Source organism: Amblyomma mixtum, chromosome 3, assembly GCF_055824585.1.
Source record: "Amblyomma mixtum isolate Tamu chromosome 3, ASM5582458v1, whole genome shotgun sequence".
NCBI classification, from domain to species: Eukaryota; Metazoa; Arthropoda; class Arachnida; order Ixodida; family Ixodidae; genus Amblyomma; species Amblyomma mixtum.
The window spans coordinates 27512489-27538465 of NC_143014.1; the positions used below are offsets into that span (position 1 = coordinate 27512489).

General features: G+C 46.8%; 1 protein-coding gene across 6 annotated transcripts; it reads right to left on the minus strand.

The window, feature by feature from the left end:
* Positions 1-6978: 6978 nt before the first annotated feature.
* Positions 6979-25146, minus strand: Ublcp1 (Ubiquitin-like domain-containing C-terminal domain phosphatase 1). Of its 6 annotated transcripts, XR_016290101.1 has the most exons (8): positions 24835-25142; positions 23981-24280; positions 21846-21944; positions 18023-18159; positions 16349-16462; positions 16118-16248; positions 10488-10777; positions 7429-7559 (listed from the first exon to the last, which is right to left on the minus strand). XR_016290101.1 is itself a non-coding variant. In XM_089578470.1 (7 exons), exons 1-7 carry the CDS (start codon positions 24989-24991, stop codon positions 7415-7417), a joined length of 966 nt encoding a protein of 321 aa, XP_089434596.1. In that variant the 5' UTR covers positions 24992-25138; the 3' UTR covers positions 6979-7414. The 6 variants fall into 6 exon arrangements, 5 of the variants coding, with proteins under 5 accessions (XP_089434596.1, XP_089434593.1, XP_089434597.1 ...); XM_089578470.1 differs by lacking the exon at positions 10488-10777 and having other exon boundaries at positions 6979-7559; positions 24098-24280; positions 24835-25138; XM_089578467.1 differs by lacking the exon at positions 10488-10777 and having other exon boundaries at positions 6979-7559; positions 24835-25128.
* Between the last annotated feature and the right edge of the window lie 831 nt (positions 25147-25977).

A 25977-nucleotide genomic window follows, 5' to 3' on the forward strand; every position in this document is an offset into this window, starting at 1 on the left:
GGCCGATACCTTCCACAAGGTTTGGGCATGCAAAAAAGATCCCTCTCTCCCTCCCATCACCCCTTCCGCTACCCGAGAGGACTGAGAGGCGGCCCTGTTCGGCTGCCAGGAACTATCGGATCAACAGGCCCCGGTTCGGCGGACCTGCGCAGCGGTCATGACCAACGGGATCCCGGAATGAGGGACTTCGCCTAGTATTGTAAGTGGCGAGACCCACTAGGGGCCTCTCCCCGAGCACCTCTCTGTAAAATACCAAATAAATGCTTTTCACCACCACCACCATCGAGGCATCCTACCGCGGGGGGACAAGACGACTAGGGTATCTGTTCTTAAAACCGGAGTCGTCGCTACGGCGGGCGCGGTTTTGCAACGTGCGTCTCTTTCCACCTTTCCTCTTACGTCTCTCCAACTTTCCTCTGTCTGCACGTGGCAGCAAACCCGTGCAATTTCCTTTCCATTCTTCCTTCAGTCACAACAGCATCCTACCGCGCCCCCTTCCGCTCACATCAGATGGCTCGCCAAGACTGCCCATTCACGTAATCGAGACAGGGGCGATGAGAACGCGCGGTGAAGTGTCGTCCCAATCGCTTGCGAGCAGCAATTTTTTATGTAAATTGTAGGGCCCACGCAGAGCTTTTAACTCGAATACTCACAAAGGCCACAGTTGTACGTAACGCCTTACAATTGATTTCTAGTAATCAGTAATTTTTTTTCAAACGGTAACGGTCCAGGTAATTCACTTCCTTTTTGCGTAATTGATTACTGGCAATAAAGTTACTTTTTTTTCAAAAACAAGTTGTAAAAAACTGCAGCTTTGAGAACCTCACCCTGACGGCAAACACTCGTTAGCGGCCGGGATGTTTCCGTCGTGACAGAACGACAACGGCCGGATCCGGGCTGCAGGAGCATCGCGCATGATCATGTCCGAACCACAACAGGGTCGCCGCTGTCTTCTATGGCAGTTCTTGCAACGAAAAATATCACGTGACCACGCTTTGTAGGGTTCCCCCGTCCTGACAGGAATACTAGCAACTTCCTACTAGGATGCCTCGATGCAAGCAGGCATCCAGGCACCCCACCTCCCACTACACCTAATTCGGAGACTTCCGCATAAAGCATGGAGCAAGAACGAAGCGTGATGCTTCACTGAGGCTGGGACACTATAGCATCAAAGCATTGCGCAACTACGAGGTGGTACGCAAGGTGTTTATACGTTACGATAAACCTTACGAACAACTCCTCTTGAATACTGACAGCCTGCCACAAAATTTCAAGCAAGCCATAGTAGTTCACTGTAGTCTGTGGAAATGTGTGCTTTGGCGATAAAATATGGAAGGAAAATAACGCAATAGCAATTGATTACTTTTCTGTAAATGTTATTTTGGGGGGCTGTAATCGGCCACAAATCAGTTACATTTCAGATAGAGCAATTGTGATCGGTTACTTATTTTCTGCAACGTGTAAAAGACTGACAAGGACTACAGCTTTGTTGCGCTAGAATCTGGCCACCCAAATCATTTCAGTCCCTTTAACTCACTATTAGGCTCCTTATTTATTGAAATTGTTTTGGCCCACCATAAGTAATATCCACATATTTTTAGAATTTCAAAGATGCATTCTCGTCGCCGCTGCAGAGCAAGCAATTTTGGGGCCGCGCACAGCTGAAACCGAATCCGCGCAGCCACGCATAGGCGCGCCTGCCATGCGCTCTCTAACCGCTCAGAAACGAGCCTGTGACACCCGCACCGCTGCGTGACGCGAGCTTGCAGGCGTGGACGTGGTTTCGGTGTCGGCCGTGGGCGGCCCCAGAATTGCTCGCAATGCAGCAACGACGAGAATAGCATTTTCGAAATTCTAAAAACTGATATGGGTACTATTTACGGTGGGCTACAAGCATCTCTGTAAGGATCCTAACAGTAATAGCTAAAAAGTTAACTATTCAATATTATTTAACCAGCCTGCTCTTACAGTCAGATACATCTCAAGAACGAAGCGGCAGACGTCCCGCAAAGGAGGTCCTCCAGCCAATGGCATCGGCCGAGACCCGCCATGTCGCGGTTAATCCGATGAAGCCGTGGTTACTTTGCGCTGGACCGCCTCGATCCACGCCCACTGACTGATATGAAGATTCTCGGCCACTGGCCGCAGCGATCGTCGGCGGTGAAAGCCTCCAAGGCACTGCTAACCTTCTTGTGGACTTCTGGCCTGCACGATAGGTTGTGACTTCACCGAACGCTGACTTTTTTTTTATCGCCTCACCCCCTTCCCTCCCGTGTAGGGTAGCAAACCGATTATTATTCAGGTTAATCTCCCTGCCTTTCCTCTTCTACCTCCTCCTCCTCCCATTCATCAGCAATTCCCTAGGATTTCACGCTAGTCGGCCCAAGGGGATCGGTCAAGGGGTAGGATCAGCCGACGCCACTGGCTGGAAGGGCTCCTTTGAGGGGCATTTGCCGCTTCGTTCTGCATCCGACTATAGTATGTATTAGCTGTTATTCTGATGCACGTCGCCGGCAATGCTATGCCGAAAAAAAAAACGCTCTTCTAACTCAGCTTATTTTTAAAAGTTACACTCTTGGTGACACACCCTTTTCAGGCACTTTCCCGGGAGCGGTCACTTGATAATGCTTACTGGCTGCTCACCCATCGTATCCATGGGCGTCCGGAGGGGGGGGCAAGGGGGGGCGGCTGCACCCCCCTGGAAAATCACTCACTCGAACCGTGAGTGATGGCCGCACGCCAGGGGCGGTGGTGCGCTCAGCCAAAAGGGTAAAAGCAGCCCCGCTTCGACGCTTGGTCACATCTGCGAAATGCCGCGTCCGGGCGCGCGTCGTTCCGCCGTTTTCAAACCACGCCACCGCCAGCTCTGCTGAAGGACGACCTGTTGCAGACATGCAGCGGCACCGGCGAGCATGTGCTTCGAGATGGGTGTCTGTTTCTTTGATCTCTAGAGAGATAGCGACACGGAGGCAGACAGTGCACAGGGCACAGGTGGTGGTGGTGGTGGTAGTGGTTTATTTAAAAAAAAATAAAAAGTGAAGCAAAAGAGTGTTGCCGGCCGCGGCAATTGCTATCTAATATCTTAAGCACCCGAGCTGCAGCCGGCGGAAACGAAAGGGAAAGGGAGAGGATAGTGAGGAGAAGTATAGAGGGGAGCGACAGCGAGAAAGGACAGGGGAGAGCTTTGTACACTATTTACAAAATACAAAAGTAATCAAGTTCGCGCCGCTCGCGCGCTAAGAGGGCACAGGTCGCTCGCTAGAATCAGGATACGTTCGTACGCCGGCCACCGATGAATTCTTGAGGGGGGAAGGACAAATCAGCCGTGTCCACCCCCGCTTTGTCGGGCTGCTCAGGGGCAAGCGGGCGACGAGTTGGCGCCGCCGCCGCTCGCTGTCTCCTCCGATCCACGGGAGAGCTCAGTGCGGTAGAAGCGCCGCTTTCAGAACCTTCGGCAAAGGGGATTAGCTGCTTTTGTTCACGGCGACGCAGTCTCCGGAGGCGCCCCCACACCAGCGTTCCTTGCGTCTTCTCCGAAAACCAGCGCCTTTGGTCAACGCAGCCCAATGGCGCCTGCCTGGCTCGCCTGTCACCTCTGGCTGGGCCTCAAATCACAACAGCGCCCATGTACTGTGCGTGTCAGTGCATGGTAAAGAGACCCAGGTGGTCGACATTATCCGAAACTCTGTACTACTCCGTCCCTTATAGCCTGAGTCGTTTTGGGGCTCTGAACCCCATAAAAGCACAAAAACAAATTTTCCGACCGAATTAGTTGCGGGTGTCCCTTCCCCTCGGAAGTCGCGCGGCGTTCCTTACACCCCAAAAGTGCGCATTCGTGGATATTGTGGCAAGTAAGCCCTTGCACATGTGCGCGCCTCTGTGTTTGTGCTTCGGTGTTTTTAGTGGCGGGTTGTCAACGAAGGTGAGAACAACCAAGACAGCGGACGAGAAAACGACGAGCGGCGAGCAGTGTGTGTGCGGTTGCTCGACTGTGCGGATGCGCGAGCAAGATGGAGCGAGGTGTATGAAGCTGCGAGCGTGCATTTATCTTGTAAATAAGTTTTCGTTGTATATAGTCATCTTTTGTTTTCAACGTACTCGTTCAACCATTTTTCCAATCAATATATATGATGACTGTGCACTGAGAGCGTGTAATGAAGCACAGAAATGAATTTATCACCCGTGTAACTACGCAATTCGCCCAGAAAAATCCGAGGCGCCTACAGTTGCTGTTCAAGGAAGACTGACTGAGTGACTGTAGTTGCGTGTTTGTGAACATATTGCGCTGTGTGCTGGTCATCAATTCGGGTGAGTCGAGAACCCGTATGCAGTAAGACTGAGCACTTCGAGTATTGATAGTATCTTTTTGCATTTTTATTAATTTTAATTGTTTCTTTGTTGATAAACTCCAATGTATCTCTACAATCCGCGCTTTAATTTGCTACTTGTAATTTTCTTTCATGTGTGTATTTTACTTATTTTTTATTTATATATAAATAAATAAATTTACTCCGCAAATAGTGCCTTTTCGCTACGAATATACCCCCCCCCCTCCGGCGCCAACAACCAATGGGCCCCCCCCCTGAAAAAAATTCTGCGGACGCCCTTGATCGTATCTGCCTTTCTTCCCCCTTCTCAGATCATAGCAGCAGGCCAGAGAATCCCCTCAGGTCAGATCTCTAATGTCCAGCAGGTGAACACGGTAACCTTGGTTACTTCACATCAAAACGCCGACGCTCCTTACCTCGAAGAAAACCCCTCTACCGCTATCGCCGTAAAGGTATTAATATTGAAGGTATAGTAGGAATACGATGGTACCTTTCAAACAGCTGGGGCTCCAAGATCGCTCGGAGGCACTAATCCCGCTCCCGAAAAAGAAAAGCAAAGCGTAATCGGTGGGCGACGCACGACCCAAGCAGCACAAGCAGCAAAAAGAAAACGATCACGAGAAGAGGCGGTAGACAGCGTAAGGAGAAAATGTCAAACTCAAAAACTATGCGAAAGCACTGCCCTTCACCGCGTGAAATTCAGGACAATGTGCGCAAGTACAGGGCGGGGCTGGCGACGTGTAGGATGTGCGGAACGGTCCAGAAGTACTTGTGGCGGGTTCCAATCGGCGATCCGAAGCAGCTCTTCGAAACACTGAGCAAGATGTCTAGGAAGACTGGAACTTACCGCTGCGATCCAATCAGAACTCAGGATCTGAATCAAAATTGCTAACTAAAACGCATTCGCTGAGGAAGTTTTCTTGCTCCGCGAATCTTATCGGTTATGTTGCGAAGGCAAGATAACCGCTGGGGTAACGGAGTGGATTCCAAGAGAAGGCAAGAGTGGCAGCAGGTGTCAGAAAGTTAGGTGGGTGGATGAGATTAAGAAGTTTGTGGGGATAAGGTGACCGCAACTGGCAAAGGACAGGGTTAATTGGATAGCTATGGGATAGGCCTTTCCCCTGCAGTGGGCGTAGTCAGGCTGATGATGATGATGCATTTCACAGGTCCTTCAGCAGTTTTTCGGAGAAGCCTGTGAAGCAAACAAAGGCCCGCACCCAATCTTGACCGCTGGGCTTGCAATAAACATGCCGGGTGTTCTGCGTGCCGACACACTGATTACAAGCCCGCCGAACAGGCTTGGATGCGGGTTCTTGTGTGCCTCACAAACTTCTCCGAAAAAAGAAACTTGGTTTAGGGTTGGTTTTCGGTGTTTAACGTCCCGAAGCGACTCAGGCCATGAGGGACGCCGTTGTGAAGGGCTCCGGAAATTTCAACCATCTGGAGTTCTTCGTGCACTGATATCGCACAGTACACGGGCCTCTAGAATTTCGCCTCCATCGAAATTTGGCCGCCGCGGCCGGGATCGAACCCGCGTCTCTCAGGTCAGCAGCCGAGCACCAAACCACTGCTGAAGCACTAGTCTAAGACGAATGAAATGCAGCGCCACATAAGTTAAGTAAATTTTGAGTGCACACGGGCGAGTTGGCTTGCTCCCTCAGTCTGCTTGGCGTTCAGAAGCACCTGGTCAACGGTTGCGCTCCAAAAAGTGGCATTAGACATGGTATGGGTGTCATACCCGTGAACTGAACAATGCGAAAAGAGGCGGGCTATGAATGACTGCATCACGTTCAATACTGCTCGACTTCGCGCGATGTTCCACGCGGCACTGCTTTGGTCTCCAAACAACGGCTAGGGACTATAATCCACCCGTTAACAGACAACAGCAGAGACACGTTAGCAGAGAACAGGGCCAGAAGGTCCATACTGACTAGGTCAAACGGTGACCTAGGCACTGCAATGAGCTGCAATAAAAACACAGTCTTGAGGCGACTTCCAGCACTAGCAGTCGTGACAGCCGTTTACGTAGCGTTTAACGGTGGTAGCAAGTTTTGCCAGTGGTACATCTGCCGCACCCTAGCAAGTATGCCTGCATAACTGAAGTGACGAAACGCATTTATTCTAAAGGACTTGCAAAAAGAGTGACACCACAAATGTCTAGGGTGCCTCAGTGTGCGTGCCCCAAGCGCGGGGGAGGGGTATCGTCAGCGGGCACGAGAAGGTGGCTTGTTTGCTGGCATTTCTTTTCAAGATGCCCCTTCTAATTGCTGGTGGCAGCAGCTGGTGATAACCGGTTTTGCAGAGTATTGCAATCGATGATTCGAAGCAGCTCTCGGAATCTGTGAAGGAGCGAGATGTCCAGGGACCATACTGCCGCGGTCCAATATTTGAATCAACATCGTCCACTGAAACAGGCTCCGGTGTCGTGCAGCAACACTCTCTGTGCATTCACCCAGACTCAGTACATCCATGACATGCATAATGTAAGTGGGGTCTAATGTTCTGAAGGACTAAAATGGGTCATGAAGAGATGTCGTAATGGAGACCTCCCAATTTATGCTGGGTGGGAAGTTGTGACCTCTCCATGGTGCCAGACATAGTTTTGCATACACACCTTTACGTTTTCATCATTCATTCAAACAAAACCACCTTTGCGATCACAAATGAAACTTTATTTCCATATTCGGTAATGTTCTTGTGCCAACACTTTTTAGGCAAATAAAGAAGTTCAGATCACTTTCAACTGACTTGCAGTGCCAGATGCCTTCTTGCAAACTCACTGCTTGTTGGTCTCTCTCTCTCACACACACACATGAACACACACATATTCTGCAACCTCAACAAGTAATCACAGCATTACTCCACATAACTGCATTACACGGAGTGATATATAATGGAACTTCATTGTTGAGGCTTGCAGCAGACTCACAGGTTGGTTTAAGGCAGCAAATGAAGTTAAAGACTTAAATTTTCACTCCAGGCCACCGAACCCAAGAACATGGCTCTTCCATGTACCCATGAGTAGATGCTTCTTGGCAAAAAATAAAATAAGGGTCTCGGTCAGTGCCCACTCATTCACACATTTTTTAGGTTTTTGGCTCATCATTTCCCTCATCAGGTGGGGGAGCTTCAGATGGCAGCACTTCAGGTGCTGCCACATGAGGCAGTGTCGGTTCAGCTGGCTCTTCTTCAGATTTCTTTTCAGGTGAGTGCAGCTCCTTTGGCATGAAGCTGGAATTAGACAAGGATTTTCTAGAGTGAGTACACTCATTATAATGAAGTTTGCTACTACAGTTCTGCAGTTGGCTCCGTGCTTTTACACACAGCCAGAGCAAAACAAATGAGAAGCAGGAGAGCTTGTGGAGACCGCTGGCCTCTGAACACAAATACACGATATTTAAAACCTGCAATAAACCATCAGAGTAAAAGAAAAACTTGTGCATGCCTCTCAACCAGCTGATGTCAAGATTTGGCTGGCTGAAGCACCACATGAATTAAACTGTGGTGCTTAACTACTTCTTGCACTCTTAGTCTTTAATGCATGAAATTTTTAACCACACAGCACTATGCACAGCAATTCAACAGTTACATATTTTCACCGCTTTCATCAACTAACTGATCTGTCAAAACTATCAAACTGTTAATAATTACTGTACCGCAAGAATACCTTTACAGATGTAGAGTGTGCTACTCGGAATGACCATAAGCAATACATTTCTTGTTGGCTTTTTTTTTTCCCTTGAAGAAATAAGTGTCTGGCCTGTCTGAAAACAGTTTATACTGAAACTGCAACAAGGCAGTGTAATGCACCTTCTAATTATTTTGGGGGCTACACAGTCAAACCCGGACTACAGTGAAATCAGTTTGAACTATCCTTCAACGTGAATACACAGGAAAAAATATGCAGAAAAACTGGGAGTCAGACCTGACAGACTGAACTTCAATCGGTGCCACACTTCCTTTACTTATACTCAATAACCTCTTCTCTCCTGTATTGGTTGTACCCGTGCTTGTTTAGCTGCCACGGTGGCTCAGTGGTTACGGCGCTCGGCTGCTGACTCGAAAGACGCGGGTTCGATCCCGGCCACGTCGGCTGAATTTCGATGAAGGCGAAATTCTAGAGGCCCGTGTGCTGTGCGATGTCAGTGCACATTAAAGAACCCCAGGTGGTCGAAATTTCCGGAGCCCTTCACTACAGTATCTCTCATAGCCTCAGCCGCTTTGGGACGTTAAACCCCAATAAACCAAACCAACCATGCTCGTTTACGCAGTGTGACAACTACGTAGGAAGCACCAACATGATCGCCAACCTGGTAAACACTTGATACCCCGTTAGCTGACATCGAGTATAACCGGCGCTTCTCTCCAACTGTTTCTGCTTTCTCCGAAGTGCCCAGCACTTGATTTTAAATCACTTTATCCAGAAGTATGTTCGGTGACCATTCACATTATTTGAAACAACCTAATTTTTTATCCACAAGCTAGCAACGGCGATGACTGCTGCTTGCCTGCCAAAGCATTGCTCGTTAATCTTGGGCACACCGGCGCTTCCCGTTCATTGAATGCATGTCCTGCGATGTAAGCAGTAGTAGATTTCAGGTCACTGCTGTCAAAACTACACTCATTAATCATTTACAATCGCTAAAACTTGTGAATTAACTCTCCACAATCGGCGAAATTGCACACACAAACCCTGTAGACTTGCTAGACCTAGTAGTCGCGGAAGCGGGTCATCATCCTCAATTTCAAGAATCTGGCAACCGTTTATCTCTGGTGAGTGTTGAAGCGTGCGCATGTGAAATGTGGCCACTCGTTTCACTTATTTTTAACGTGGATAAGGTACAGACAAGCGCTGATATATTCACACCGTCACCTCATCAACGTGAAGTTTACGCTCAGCCACCGCCCTGCCAAAGAGATGAAGGGCGATTGTTCACCCCACCGACTTGATTTATGGGTGTCATTGGCCTGAAAAACATGTCACACTACTACGATATGCGGCCTTTTGTCATTCTGGTGTTGTTGTCGGACTAGTGTGACCACGGACATTGTCCCCGTGTCGTTGTGCACACTGTAAACGCACGAACAGGCGAAAGTCAAACTCGACGGCAGCAATTAATATGGTGAGTGAATGCTGAAGTTTTCACGTAGTACCGCGGGGGTCCATGAAGTCTGAATTGCATTATTGCATTCAAAGTTTCGAATGTCATTTGATTCAGATACCATTCAAACGTACCCATGTAGCACGGGTATTAAGTATAGGTAAAATATTTGCGCTATGGACTCTTGAAAGCCTTTGATAAAAATTTTTGGCACCGCTTACACATGCATGACATACTGGTGCAAGCGGCGCATTTCGTCAAACAATGGTATTGTGAGCGTGATGGTGGCTGAACATCATCAAGAGCTCATACCCGATTAAGTAGTAATGATAGCAAATGTATTATTTGATTTGCATTGAGTCAGATGACGTGTCCTGGGCATAAGTAGGGTCTGCCGATACCTACCTCAATGCAAGTCAACTTTATGTAGTTTAGCCACAAGTATCCTTGTTCCGGTCCAGGGGTGTAGCCCCTCCTCCCCCACTTCCTCCTTTCGGTGTTTTTTTCGCCCATGCTACTTACGCACCACATCAGTATATTAAAATGGAAAAACAAAAATAGCAGTGTCGGTTTCTTAACAAAAGTGGTTCCTACTCGAAAAATCAGATGAAGCCACTAAGCCGAAGTTATCGTTGCGTCTTCGTTTGCATGCGCTGAATTAAAAGTACAGATGTAACAGTGTAAATTCCCGTAAAACGCTTGCATTTAGTGTAGGTAAGCGTTGGGACCTAGACAGCTAGCAACAACACCTCCGGATCAGCACCTAAGCTATCTGAAAATGCTTTTGTCCCTTCTCTCAGGACTGAGATCCCCATAAGACTCACAGCCGCCTCACTAAACGTTTCACTTCGTTGATTTTGACTTCTACGGTGCATTTCGCTGCACTTTTTAAATTTACTTTCAATTTCGTGCTTACCGCGCGTGTGTGTGTGTGGGGGGGGGGGGGGGGGGGGGGGGCATACTATCAAAGTGTACATCAACTTAACAGTTGTCTGTTCTGAACCGGTTGCCCAAAGAAACATTTTCTGCTAATTCCAAAAAGATAGTGAAAGCTTGCCTTGTCAAATCACGTTGTTAGTTCCAGTATTCTGTTTGATGCTATGTTTTCACATGTTTTTGTTTTCTCTCCTTTTGTGTGTATTTTTGCGCTTGCTCTTTTTTGCGCTTGCTCTTTTGGAATCCATTTTTTTTCCTTCTCACGCCTTTTTTTTTTTGCTCCCTTTCCTTTTTTTTCTCTCACATCTTTTTTTTTTTGCAACTTGTCTGCTCGGTGCATGACTTATATGCTGTCTGCTGCCGGGCACTGCCACTCAAGCCTTCCGAGGCTTTGGCAGGCCCGCATCTGTACTGGAAAGAGGAAATAAAAAAAATTATTATTATATGTTGCTGCTTTAGAAATGAGCTCAGTTGACACTGGACAATTTCTGCAAGAAAAAAACTGCAGAAGGTTTAACTCTTCTAAACCTATTCATACAAAGCGAAGGCGAGCGATATCCACAGGGTGGTCAGATATCGCTTCCTGACAATGTTGCAAGGTCCTCTGCGTAACATTCCGAGATGGCCAAGCTTTGCTCGGATCCATGGCGAAGTGCCCACTGCCTAGGCAAGCGGTGCGCTCCCCTTTAAACAGACTCGCAGGCAGCTCTGCGTGCCTTCCCTTTCCATACCCGACCGGCCTTAGACGCCGCCCTCTGGTGACCCTTCGGTGGATCCCTGGTCACATGGGCATCCCCGGCAATGAGCTGGCTCACCAGCTTGCCTGCGAAACTATACACCGGGCGCCGGGGATCCCATGGACGAGCCCACCGACGGAGCAGGCAGTCAGGGCTTACAGACACACTGTCGACGAATACTACACGCAGCAAAAATTAGACTTAGCTGATTTACCACCACCACACCCATCCTCATCGATCCATGAAGCTCGCATTCTTCACCGAATACAGTTTAATCTCCTACGTACACCAGCCAAACTTTACCTGTACCGGCACACTTCCACACCTCAGTGCCCAAACTGTCCACACACACATGCAGACATAGAACACTGCCTTACACAGTGCCACGTAGCCTTCCAGTCGCCCGCCTATCCTTTCCCGCCACCCCCACCGTGGCCCGACTGGCTTGCCTCCCAAGGTCTGAACCTGCAACGCGCCCTCGTCACCTTGGCCCAGGACCTATTGAACGCCAAACATAAAAGCTGTTAATAAAAAGTGTCACACCACCACCACCTTTAAACAGCGGCCAAGCACATGACGAGTAATGCGGTCTGACAGCGGGAGAGCGCATGCGCGGCGGTTCCAGCTGCGGCGGTGGAGAGCACGCGCGCGCCGGCAGCGGAACCACTGCAGTGAGTGACGTGGCTAGTCACATGGTCAAGCCAGCACAGCTCCAGAGTGACTGAAGGTCGCTGAAGGTCAAAGCGACGGAGTCGGTGAAACTCGCGGAACATGGCGTAGTAAATGTATCGCTTTAAAGGATAAATTCGACACCCACTACAAGTGCTGCACCGGCGGCCTCAACAGAGGTGGCATAAGCGTCTCCAACAATGTTAGTGGAACCTTCAGATCAGGCAGCCTCACCTGCTTGTTTGTTTGAGAGCAATGTTTCCAATGATATCTGACTTCACACCGGTGTGTGTGATCCGAGAAATCAACAAATTAGGTGGTGTATTGTAGTATTGTAAATAACTGTAAATAGCCGCTATTTTTCATACGAGTGTTTTTTTTTTGTGAAAAAATGAATGTTCTTTAAGAATCAAGGCCTCGGAGTCCTGTGTGCACAAAACTGACCCTTCGACCTCACTAAAGCAGACGAATTACTAAGATATTGCTTTGGTGCAGGTTCTCTTCCTTTTTATTTTTTTTTAACAGCGGTGAATTAAACCCCCCCCCCCCCCCCCCCCCCTGAAAATTATTTCTGGCTACGCCACTGTTCCGGTCTACTGGTGGTTGTATTGGTCTGCTTGTTCCCGCTTGCTGCTTGCAGTACTTAACAAGAACAGGACACCTTCTAGCTAGCTATTTAACTTACCACTGAATGATTTGTTTTCACAGTTGGCCTTTCGAGAAACAGGCAGCTTAACAGGCATCCTGTGTCATAACAACGTCTGCACAGTGTCCAACCTCAACAACCTCCTATCGTAATAGTGTGTGAAAAACCTGTTTTCCCCTCCATTTCGACGTAGCCGACCATCATCATCGTACATCAAGACAGCATCGGCTCGACGAGGAAGAAATCTCCCTCATGGGGGAAGCGGAAACAGTGATGGGTGCGCCACCTCAAATGCTATGCGGAACTATGTGGAACCGGTAACAGTCTCTTCAAGATCCGGCCAGTGTCACAAGTGGTTGCAGCCGCACGCTCTCATCACCTTCCAAAGCAGGTGCCCGGAAGATCCATAGTGCTTTGCCGCTGGCCTTCTGGTTCCAGGCAGCAAAGCGAGCGCAGATAACGCACGCTCTCGTCACCTCCCCGGCAAATGCCCTAGGATGGCTATGCCTCAAGAATGTAGCGCACACGGGAAGACCCGGCCGCCACTGTTGCCGCGCACAAACGTTTGCCGCCGATACCTCCGAAGTCGCACCTCTGCCCCAGCTGGTAAGTCGGCCAGAAGCCCTTCTTACGTAGCCTTCTATGTCCAAGGAATGTCTCATTGATGTTCTGTAGCTAGCTGGACTGCTCTGTGTATTAACTGCAAGTGTAATAAATAGCACGAGTGTTCACGCTTTGCCATCCCTCCCTTTGTTCCCTCAAGCACGAACCTCTCCGCGCTTAACGAACGGAAATGCTGCATCCGCGAAGTGGGAGTGCGGAGTGGAAGTCTGTCCCCCATTTTTCCACAAGTTCCACGGAACCAAGCACCTCCTTCAGAAATATGCTGTCTTTGTAGCACTACCGCATAAAAATTTCCGAGCAAACACATGCTCTTAGTGTGTGAATCAAGTTGGGGTGCCGGAGAGCATAAATGCACTTTTCAGAAAGCACTCTGTCTGTTCCCGAAGGCACTCCCACGGTCTTTTCCAAGTGATTCGTGTGAATCCCACAACAAAAACTATTTGCTGACAAGCACCAATCTGTCTGCTCCGTGCCAGGCCAGTGGAATTGCTGGCTCAATATATATCTCGCTCTGCAGTGCGCCTGCCAACACCTCGTTCCATGGGTTATTAGTCCTCCACTGTTGACAAGTAGATTGTTCTTGTTTAATTTTGCGGGGCTCTGCCATTCAGCCAGAGCAAATGGAATATTCTCTCTACAGTGGTGGTGCAGTAGCAACAGCGCTGATCAGGCCAGTCCATGTGCCGAGGCGAAGACTAGGTAAACCGGAAGGCCAGAAGCATGAACAGCAGGGTCTGATTGACTAAATCAAGCATGCACTTCTGGGAGACGAGCGAAATTTTTCACACACGCTTCGCGCAATGATGCTGCTCGTCACTTGCTGCCCTCGCTTGGGCCTTTGTGCAAAATTTTTCACCCGTAGAGTTCAGCCTCAATGGATTAGAATGAATCAAGCAAGCCTGCAAGATAGTGTTCCTGATAGTAATGGTCATAACACCAAGCACTCAGTGATGCCCTCTTAATTACAGTGTTTCTACAAAGTGCATATAACATGTTTGGTGCATGTTTGGGTAACTACCAGCATGCAATTCACTGTGAACGGCTGGCACTTCTAGTTCAGACCCTTCTACAACAAGCCGTGCAGAACCATTTGAAGCCAAACATTCAAATAAAACCTAGAAAATCGTTGAGACGAACGCCTTTGCGTTTCACAGCGCCTCTGGTCTGGCTCTGGTGATTGTGGATTTTTGTTTGCTTGTTTTGCAAATAATATTGCATTAAAAGGCCTAAAATGTGGTTATTTGTTTGTATAACCACTTCTTTTGATAGGAACGACCAAAGGAAGTATAAATGAAATCCTGAAAGCAGTATTTAGTCATGATACGAACATACGAGTATCTGGCATACACAGTTAAGCCTCAATTTAAGGAATTCGGTAAAATCCACAGTTTACTTTGTAACATTCAATTTTTCACAAATGCTCCTTAAGAATCCACCAAAAACGCGCTGCAGATCATTCATGACAAAAAGCTTTGAGATGAATGTGGTCCTCTACCTCTACTTTTTCTTCGCCATCAACAATGGCATTATGCACCGTTTGTATGCCAACTGGTTTGGTTTGGTTTATGGGGTTTAACGTCCCAAAGCGACTAAGGCTATGAGAGACGCCGTAGTGGAGGGCTCCGGAAATTTCGACCACCTGGGGTTCTTTAACGTGCACTGACATCGCACAGTGCACGTGCCTCTAGAATTTCTTCTCCAAAGAAATTCAACCGACGCGGCCGAGATCGAACCCGAGTCTTTCGGGCCAGCAGCCGAGCACCATAACCACTGAGCCATTGTGGCGGCATATGCCAACTGGTATTGCATTATTTCTTGCTGATAATGTGAGCTCACGAGCCACCTCAACACATCCATTGCGCCGAGCTCCCCAGGGGTGATGGGAACGATGCACCTGTCTTGAGTTTTGGTTTTGCTGTCATTAACATCCTCTTGTAAGTACCCCAAGCACATCGCCGACATGAAGGCACGTTCCGCCACCGCTGCAAACTTGTGAGAAGGAGATAAGAAAACGAAGGAAGGCCGGTGGCGGCACAGCGGGCCAGGCAGTCTTCTCCCCCTCCTCCCATCCCCTACCCTCCTCCTCTCTTTCTCCATCTCTTTCTCTTTCACCCACATCGGCAACAGAGCGAGAAGAGTGTCCTCCAGTCAACAACGAATGAAATGAAATTAGGCACACATCATGCCTCGTGTTCTTCACCGTAAGCGTGAGTATGTGTGTCTTTGTGCATGTATGAGCATCGTCTGAGTCGGAATCGAGGTTGTCGGGTGTAAAGTGCGAGACGGGCTTCCCAGCTAACGGGTATGCCGATGGCACTGATTTTTCCAGTCCTTTTACCGAGCTTTGGGAATCTGTGAACACAATAAATGTGGCGCACTGCCTTTGAGCACAGGCACCACACCACATACAGCACTGATTTCGAGCAGGATAGCGAGAGCTATGGGCTGGCCTGGCAGGCTGACAAAGCTGTGCCAGTGCTCATACTAGCCTCGCCTACTACCACATTTGTGCTCTGCTCAACCACTTACACTCACGGTATAATTTTGCCTTGAGCTTGTTTTCAGCCAGCAATAAAATTTCATTATATTGAGAGTGCGGCAAAATCTACTTCGTTACAGTAGAGCTAAAAATATATTGTGTTCTATGGACGCGGAGTCATGAAAACTGAAATAATTCGTCAAATTGAGAATTTCGTTACATTGCAGTGTGTTACATCTAGGTTTAGCTGTATATCCCAATCATCTGGGAAGGTAGTTCTTTTCTGTGCAATCTGTGCGTTCTTTGCAGGAATCTCAAAATTTGAAAATTTTCTCCTTCTGGATAATAACTTGCAACCCATGGGGGTAACGACGAAACTTACAGCTTAACAAAACCTGAGATGGATGCACCCACCTGCATGAAGTGAAAATGTTTAGAGAATGCCATCACTCATGCAGAAAGTACAAAGCAACATGAGCATACAAAAAAAAATTACCAACGTGACAAGCACTACAAATTCTACTAGCACTGCTAACTGCAAACAGCACTGTCCAAAGGTTGTCCAAAGGTGAAAAGAGGCAAGGAATCAGGCTCACGTTTCCCAGTGGCGATGATTCAGCTCAGTAAAGTCGCTAACAGAGCAGGCAATGTCTTTCAGGTAGCGGGCCAGCCGCACCAGCTCACGGTCGGTGTTTCGGTGACGATGTGCATTGCGGAATGGCCTCACCTGGCAAGTACAGGCATCGTGTGACAAGTCTGCACAAGAACAGTAAAGGCAGCGCACCAGCAGGGCAGTCTTCCCTTCAATGAAACATGCACTAACTCACCCTCAGACCAGACTGTGGATTCATGAGAAAGTTCCTCCGAATGTCGTCGATCATTACTGTGTTACCAGGATGGTATGCTTTAACTAGGCCCCATATCAATGCGAGTGGCTTAACCTGAAAGCAAACCAATAAATGAGCGGGGGTCACATCTGGCCCAGTGTTTGTCCTCTGCACATGGGGACTGCACAGTGAAGGACACAGAATGAAGAACTTTTATGTGCAGGGGTTCGAGAAAGGTGGGCTTGTTGGTGTAACATAACTAGACAAGACCCAGCGCTCACATTTGCCTCATGTTCCCTGCATTCTTTCTTTTTTTTTGCACTGCATCATCCAGCAAAAGTGATCAATGCTTTTATTCAGCAAAGAGATAACGTTTCTTTCCTTTAAGAGGTGAAACCTTTGTGACGATCATTATTACTTGATTACTCCTTTTTTCCCTATTTTGTGCCTTTTCTCAATGTTTTCTTGCTTGTTGCACAACCTGTCTATAAAAGTGAGCTTCTTTGCAATAAATCATAATTTGTAAGTCAGCGCTCATGTGCATGTCTCTTCTCTTCGTCTGCGTCTTTTTTCATGCTGTTATAAGAATGATCTGCCACCAACTCACCCATTCTACACTGCCTTCCTATTAAGCTTGAAGCTACAAACCTAAACCAGCATTGCAAGATGTTAGTGATGTTCCACCCAGTGATACATACCATGTCACACTTCTCCCTTTTTCTCATGCGTAATCAGCTATGTGCACAACTTGCCACAGCCCACATACTCTGCCTTCCTGCTCCCACTGGCATCTACTCTTCACAGTGCTAAGGGTTTGGTTTGGCTTATGTGGTTTAACATCCAAAAGCAACTCAGCCTAAGAGGGACACCACAGTGGAGGGCTACGGATAATTTAGACCACCTGGGGTTTTTTAATATGCACTGACATCGCACAGTACACGGGTCTTTAGCACTCTGCCTCTATCATAATGCGACTGCCCTGGCCAGGCCTGGCCAGGATCCAACCTATGTCTTTTGGGTCCACTGCCAAGTGCCATTACCCCTGAGCCACTGCAGCGGCAGCCACTGTGTTAAAGAAGTCTAGTAAAAGCTACCACTTGCCTGCCACAACATGCAAGAAACAAATGATACGTAGTCATAAAAAGCATGAAGAATTAAAGGGACTTGAAATGGGCACTGAAATCCCTGAACTATTTTCAGAGTAAGATTGTACTCCTTTGGTTTGTGTAAAGCAGGAGCATTTGACTAAGTTGTTCATCAGCATATGATTTATCAAGTGGGCAGCTTTCTTCAACTTCAAGAACCAACTCGATACCCCTCTAATAAATTTTCCCAATTACCAGTACTATGAATGGTGAGACATGACACAAACATGAACATCCTTCAGAGAAATCACAAAGCCACAAAAAAGCAGCAGTCTTAGACCTTTCCATCTAGCGAGAGAGACATCGAAACGCTTCCTTTTTGGACTGCTGCAAACCAGTTTTCCACTTCTACCGTGCCAGTAACAAGTGCTCACAACAGTTAATAGAGCAGTAAGGCTGCATTCAGGCAGCCCTTATTGGAAAGGCATAATTCACTGCAGAATGAGCACCAAGCACTCTGAAAAAAGGCTGAAGCAGAAATTAGAGAAATAAATGTGAGAAAATGACAATATCACAGTGATGCACCCACATCAACTAAACCATATTTCGATGTGTGCAAACTGATCATGGCTCCAGAGTCCAGCAGGAATGCAATTTGGTACTTTTCATGGCGAGTCACACCAAGTTCCCAAAGCTTGGCATCAATCCACTTCATGTTAGTTGCCGCTGAAAGAGCAACAACACTGTCTTTGATACTGATGCCTCAGGAGCATAAGCTCATCAGAATTAAAAGGCAATCGACAGCCCTATGATAATCACTGCCACAAGCAGGAAAGCATATAGATATTATGACACTATCGGCAAGACTGAAAAATAAAGAAATCAAAACTGTTTGTGCAACTCATTTTAGCTACCTGCTAAAGTATGGTTGCACTGCCAAAAGCACCTGCAGTATGCCTGAGCTCACTATGGCAATGGCATACAACCTACCAAGTTTTTGAAGTTTATCGAATACAATGCGTAGACTTGTTCCCAATCTAATGAATTCATTTGGCTTCAAAATTTCCTTCCTCCTGCTGCCGTGGTGCCATGCGACACCTTCTTAAAGCTGGCATGAACAAATTTGCTTCAAACAGGCTGAGCACATAATGCTACATTCAAATACTGGCATCACATTCATCTTATTTAGTGCAAAGGAGAGGACAACAAAAAAGATCAACTGTGACTAGCGCCCGTGTTACATCTCCTTCTTTTCTGTTGTTCTGTCCTTTGCGCTAATTAAGATGAATGTGATGTCAAAATGCCAACTAGCTCACCAGTTAACTATTTCAAATAAGGAGGCTAGAATCGCATGAAGAGCCCAAATAATAAGATCAGGCTATTAAAAACAAGATAGTAAAATAGTATGAACAATGCACTGAGACACACAGTGGTACATAAATGAAAGCAGGCTCTGTCAGCATTAACTCCCACTTGCCCCCTACTGCTGCGAGCATTAGCAAGCCAACAAGCTACAAACATAGAATAAACAGCATGCACGAGCTACTTTTCACATTAGCATAACTACTTGTCATATTTGCACATTAGCAAGCGACAACGAAAGAGGTTTGGAATAACAACTCTGCAATGCTCAATTCAAAACTCAGTAATACTTTGCTAAGACACTTTTTTAAGCTTATCACTGAATTTAAACACTTCATCACCTCTGACGTGCTGAAACTATCAAGTACCTACGAGGAAGGCCACTCACAGAAAGAGGATTGCTCTGGTGGAAAAACAGCACACAAACACACAAACTAGCATGCCAATCCATAATCGCAGTTACCAGCAAGGAAAAAAAAAAAACTACACGTTCATTAAGCCCCATTCCCCTCAGTAGCTGCCTTCCCATCTCCCAGACCTTAGGAATAGCATTGTTTTTTATCCCTTATGGGATAGTGCAACATATACACCTGACCTGCAGCACAGAACAAGAATAAATTTTTCACAGCCTTTCACAGGATAGATTTGTATGTAGCTGTTTCCATCCTTCCAAAATGTGCGACTGGGCATCTAAATATCATTTCAGGTAGGTGTTTGCTTTTGCAAACAGCAGAAGGCAAGCACAACTTTTCAAAATCAGCAGCAGAGACTTCCCAATGCCAATAGGTTGCAGTTCGCGTTGGGCATTGCTTCACAGTAGCCAAGAGCATGCAAGCAAATTTCTGTACCATGTCACATTGGTAATGTTGGCTTATTACTGATTCTGTGCCAGCATTAGCAAATTTGTTAGGGTTAGCAGTGGAGCTTGTGTGCTTGGTCAGATTTTCGTTCTCTGGTTTGGTTCTCATGCAGAAAGTAAAAACTGTGCTTCTTCAACAAACACAGAAATCCAATACCAAGGAGGAACATCTATCCTTCACCCAACTATACAATTGAGCCAGTAAGACATCCCCATCACTCTGACAATGATATTCAAGCACCTTCAATATCAACGCTAGTGAAATGTGATAGCTAAATTTAGAGATTCACAAGCCATAGCACCAAAGCAAATAATCACTGAAATACGAAAACAAAGAAGGTGCATGAAAGACCCAGTGCAAGACCAGCCCACACCAAGGACAACTATGACTTCCCTGCACCAGGTTGAAACACTAAAAAAACCAGCAGACAAGCATTCCTGAAGGCCTTCCCCAAAACAGCTTTGTATATACTCGCAAAAAGTGGTCCTGTGATGTCTCTGCTTTTCATTTCAATTAAAAAAACAGAGACATGACTGCCACAAAGACAAGCTGCTATGCCATTCAATGAAGGATTATCAAAATGAATGCCGCTCATAGTAGATCAGCACAGGGTAGGCAGTTTAATGTAGTGCAGCAGCATTCATTGCTAGGTCTCTTTCTACAAAGTTCAATGACGAGATATAGGTGTGTTGCAGAAATACAGAAGTCAGCTTCACTGCAAAGCAAAAACACTTTACTAAGGCAAAGGGGCTCCTCCTGCGGGCAGAAGGTGGTTGCAGCGTTGGAGATTTCTATTGGAAACCCCCTGCGCCCTGCATGCGCCCATGTTCCCGGACAACAATTACCCACTCCCCGCAGCAGGGGGATGAAGTTCTGTCTCCTTCCCTTTCATGCCTAGCCTTGGCTGCAAAGCCACAGAAGGATTGGAATGGCAGTGCTTCATCCCCCGTTGCGAACCAACATCTTCGGAGAACTGTGCTTAAAGGGGCTATGAAAGGGGCTCTAATAAAGTTTCGGTATGCCCGGGATGTTAAAGCATGCTGCTTCACGAATATTGTCCACCAAGAAATTTTTAGAGCGCTTTGTAGAAGCTGAGTTATCTGTAGTCGGAATTTGAATTCCAGAGTCTTCGCGCCTTTCCCTCGCCTTTTGCCACTTTTTGCACACTGGAAGGTCGGCGCTCCTCCTCCAGCCACCCCTCCAGGGGCGAAGCTTCCTGACCTGCCGGAGCTATGCCGCTTATTAGCCCCGGCCATGGTAGCTGCCTGAAGTCTGAAAGAATCAAACCAATAGCCATCTCTCAACTTGTATACGCATGTGCGAGCGACAGAGGAGGGTGCGAGCATGCAAAAGTCGCCGGGATGGGCTCGCCAACTTTCGCACATGATTATGGGTTCTCTATTGCGTGCAGAAGTGTATTATTATTTGGATCAGGTGTTCATGAGAACACGATGCAGTAAATGGGCGAGTTGATGTGCTCTCCTCAGAAGGCATTTCAGAGCCCCTTCAATACCTTCATCGCGACGGCCGCACAATGCAGGAGCATCAAGCAGACTCGCAGCATTTCCCAGACTGCGGATCTCTCCAGCGCTGCACCTAATTTCTCACCCAAAAACTGGTCCGGCGGCCATGGTGAAGGAGTTGATTCATGCAGGGAAGCTGACTTTCAGATTTCTGCAACCCACCTACAGAGATCATAGGCTGACTCCTGTATGCCTTCAATATCAATCGACATACCCTTATTTTACCTGATCCCCAGGTCTCACATGGGTAGAGGAAGCATACTATCCCACCCACGGTTTAGTGTGCAGTTGTAGAATGTAAACTAATTTCCTTAAAACCTTATTGCCTGGCAATGAATTTTAATAATCCCATTACTGTCAGCTCACGTCCTCAAAAGGATTTAAAAACTTGTCATATTAAAAACGTAACTTTGCACATCACTGCAGGAAAAAAACATACAAAGTATTTCAGAACTGGAAGCAATGATGTGTAAGGTGCACGGCCAGCAAAGGGAACCACTTTCAGCAGGACACTGCTTTCAGAACAAGCAATAAAGTTATAGCCCAATATTAAATTTTTAATTACAAGGTGCTGTACTAGCAGTAACAGAATGTTTGAACAGATACAGAATATACAAAATATCCAGGTACCACCTCTTTATGCGTGATCACAGCAAAGAAAACTCACACCAAAAGGCAATGTCGTAGTCCTCATACGCTGACTCTAGGAACTCGTGAAGGAAAGGCCTCATCAACTCTGCCATCGACTGAGCAGTACTCCGATGGTCTGCAAATAAAAAAATAAGTTTTAAGGACCCACAGAAAAGTTAAATCAAAGTGAATGCGAAGATCGTTCAGCACAAGCAATAACAGAAGGACACTTTCAAGAAGGATTCTTGCATACTTAACAAAGAGAAGAAAAGCAATGCTACCTTGCTCATTACAGTGGATTCCCTTGAAGACAAACTCTGTTAAGCTGTAGTATGCAATGATAACGTGAACAGTTAAGGGGCCTTTGTTTAGTTTCCCATGAATGTAAAAATATCCTGAGCAAGATAAAGCACCCACCTAGTGCATAATGCTAGCACTGCTATACAAACTAGAGCAGGGCTATACTGACTGGCATAGCAAGGCAACAAGTGGCCAATAGATTTTTTTGTTGTTGTGCTTTGCAAGGAAAGAAACTGCAGCAGACAGCAATGGTGAACCGTGGCTGTTTGTCCATATGACATGCAGATGGGCACATTCTGCTGTTTAATTGAACCTAACCAATGGCCTCGGGCCTTCCTTTCTGAATAAATTCATTCAGTTAAACCTACAAGTTTTCACAAGTACAAGGGCTGTAAGCATCTTTCGCAAACATTGAACAGATGTCCTCCCATGCGAAAAAGAGCAATTTTAGTAGAAAAGACTGAAACCAACTAGAGAATGGTTGATTGAAGAAGCCATATATAGTACTGCTAATAATAACCTCCGCAGTGCTTAATAAACTATTTGTTGCAAAGTTCCCTTCATTTGAGCATGTTTCATTACTAGTTCACTCTTGGGACCTTTAAGCTCTTGTACAACCCAACACTTCAAGTCGCCACAGTGGCTCAGTGGTTATGGCGCTCGGCTATTGGCCCAAAAGATGTGGGTACGATCTTGGCCACGGCGGTCGCATTTCGATGGAGGCAAAATGGTAGAGTCCCGTGTACTGTGTGTGTATTAAAGGACCCCTGGAGGTCGAAATTATCCGGAGCCCTCCACTACGGTGTCCCTCATAGCCTGAGTTGCTTTGAGATGTTGAACCACATAAAACTGAACTAAAACTAAAGAACTTAACAATTCAGCCACTTCTGTTGACCTGAGCAATTTACGACAATCATGCTCAACTCAAAGACAGTCTACCATACAAGCAGCTACTGCTGGCCAGAAATACGTCCCTGACTGGAGGCAGCAAGTTGGGTTGCCATCAAACACTCCCATGAAACATCAAATATACTGGGATCCCTAAAACTACATGCAACACGGTGTAAAGGAGCACGAAAGCATTGCAACATGTGTCATGACATAGGCTCCCACTGCATATCTGAAATAATTGAGCAGTTACAAGTCACAAAAGCAGACTGAAGTAATAGCGTGAAGTAATGCTGCAATTTTTTTTCAACCGTTTGAGATATATGACTTGGGGACCAAAACAGTTGAAATACTTTTTGCTACATTTCAAACTTTTGGCTGTGTGCTGGCGAAGGTCCAATATACAGAAAATTATGAAATTTTCAGAGCTCACAGAAAAATTTGAGTTTGTCACTATAATATGTGCTTACATGTATTGGCTGCACAGTTAAAAGTGCTAATAAGTACTTAAAAGTGTTTCACAGCCAGTTTAAATCTATGTGAATCCACTGGCTCTTATGGAGCACAATAGAAAAACGTGTTTGCACACACTCCCACCTTTTGAAAACTGCCGAGGAGGGAAACAATACGACTTTGACAATACTCACTACATAACAGTACCGGTTATGAGAAAGTGCTTTTTATGGCAATAAACCACCTTCCAAGGCAACTGCACCTGTGCCACTGCCCAAATTTCTCAAATACAGGACAAATTTTGCACTAACGGGTCTCCGGAGGTTATTGTGACACAGTGACCATCCACTAAGCCACAATAAAGTTGTTCGGCTCACAAGACAAATTCCAGTTACCTTTAATGAACGCTGTGTGATCAAATAGCACAGGTGTATTGCCTGACAAGCCATTACAGTGTGCATGAGGTGAACAAATACACTATGTGAGAAAAAAGTTGAAGTAGAACTACCACAAGACACTATCTGTACTTGCCAAAGATAGTATAGTCAATGTCAAGCACAAGCAGCCGTTTTCCTTGTCTTGGTTCATTCAGCCACTTGATCCTGTAGGTTTTGATTCGCTTGCCAATTTTGTTCAAAAACTCCTCACGATTTTCGATCGGCACGTCCTTGTCGTCTTCGTCATCATCCAAGTCGTTTATAACATCTGGGATGTCCTCCGGTGGAGTGGACGCATCCTGAATACTCTTTTCCAGGCTCCCAACCATCATGATCTTGGCGTTGGGCTCGAGCTTGAGGTCCGAAAGACGCACACCTTCAGACACTGGCTTGCCTGAAAAACAGTCACGGATCTTTACCCCGGTCGCAACTGGGCTAAATGATCGTCTACACGACCCATTGAGCATTTACCTACGCAATGTATTTGAAATAAGTCCGACTGCATGACATTCTGTCGAACAATAAGCTAAGTGAACGCCTCGCACGATGATGAGACGCAAAGCCTTCTGACAGCTCAGAATCTGGTGCCACACAGAAATAACAAATCGCACGCTGACGCAGGGCCTCGTAGCGATCACCTGGTATACGCTCTAAAAGCTTGCGTAGCAATCATATTGACCACGCAATTACAAAACAGCCGGCTGCATGACATTTAGTTCAACAATGAACGCCAAGCGAACGCGTCGCACGATGAACAGCCGCAACGCGTTCCGGACAACTCAAAATTTGACGTCACCAAAAAATAACAAATCACACGATGAAAGCTCTTAGCAACTAATGCAGACATTTCATGCATGCACGTTGGGCAAATATTCCGCGCTGAAGTTTTCCAAGGCTTTTCCAACATCGAGTGAGTAAACACGCAAGGGACGCTAAAAAATTGCGTACCTTTGCATTTGATGCCAACAAGCTTCTGTCGTTCAGGACGCACACCAGTTTTCTCAAAAATCGCGTGTTTTAAGTCCATCACGCAGGCATGCAACGGCAGGTCAAGGATTGCATATTCTTTACCAGCCCATTTAACTGTCACGTTCACCGTCGACATCCTTCTCCACTCAGCGCACACGTTTGGCGCTAAACGCTGTACCAGCGCCCCATCTATGCTTCCAGTGCCTCCCAGTGAGGAGAACAAAGAGCGCCAGCCGTCGGCGCGAGTTCAGCCTTTCGCCGCCAGGCGCCACCCCTATTAGCTGATATTGGAATAATTCAATGAAAAAAAAAAAAAAAACCATAGTGTAGAACTATATCAATACTGGAAAAGGCAGATCAGGAAGGAATTGTTCTATGATAACTCAAAAGGCAGTGCCCTACTCTTTGAAGCTAGGTCTTAGAACGCGCAGCTACAAAAAAAAAAAAAATTCAGGGGGCACTTTGACAAAGACTGTCTAAAGTGCGTAGAGGCGAAAGCGTTTTCCGAACCACTTTCGCTGCTTCTGTGGCACTGGTGGCGTCACATATAATTTAGCACTAATTACTAAGTGATATGACAAATCACTAATTAATGGTTAATTACTGATTAATGTCTGAATACTAATTAACTGCTAATTAATGACGCTTAAGCTTCGCCTTTAGGAGTGGAACGCGACAGCGTGTTGTAGCGCTGCCAGGGAGTCCACGGAACGCCACCACCCGTTCGGTGCGATGCCTTGCCCTTTGAACGCAACGCTTTTTGAGGAAAGGAAATGGCGCAGTAATTCTCTGTCATCTCGGTGGACACCTGAACCACACCGTAGAGAAAGGGAGGAAGTGGGAGTGAAAGAAGACAAAGAAGGCCCGTAATGAAGAAAATGGAAATTGTATTTGAGGAAGGAAATTACTCAGTAACTGCCTCAAATATCTCGGTGGACACCCGTCAAAACTTAGGGGGGGGCACTTTTTTGACCTAAAGTAGGGTCCCTAGAAATACTTGCTAGTACTCTGGCGTCCGCCGGCTGCGGCGGGGGCTGCTGCTGGATGATCGCTACGGTGGCGCTGCGAGCAGCCGGTGTGACCGGTGTGTAAAGCCAACACCGTAAGCCCCTCGATCCGGTG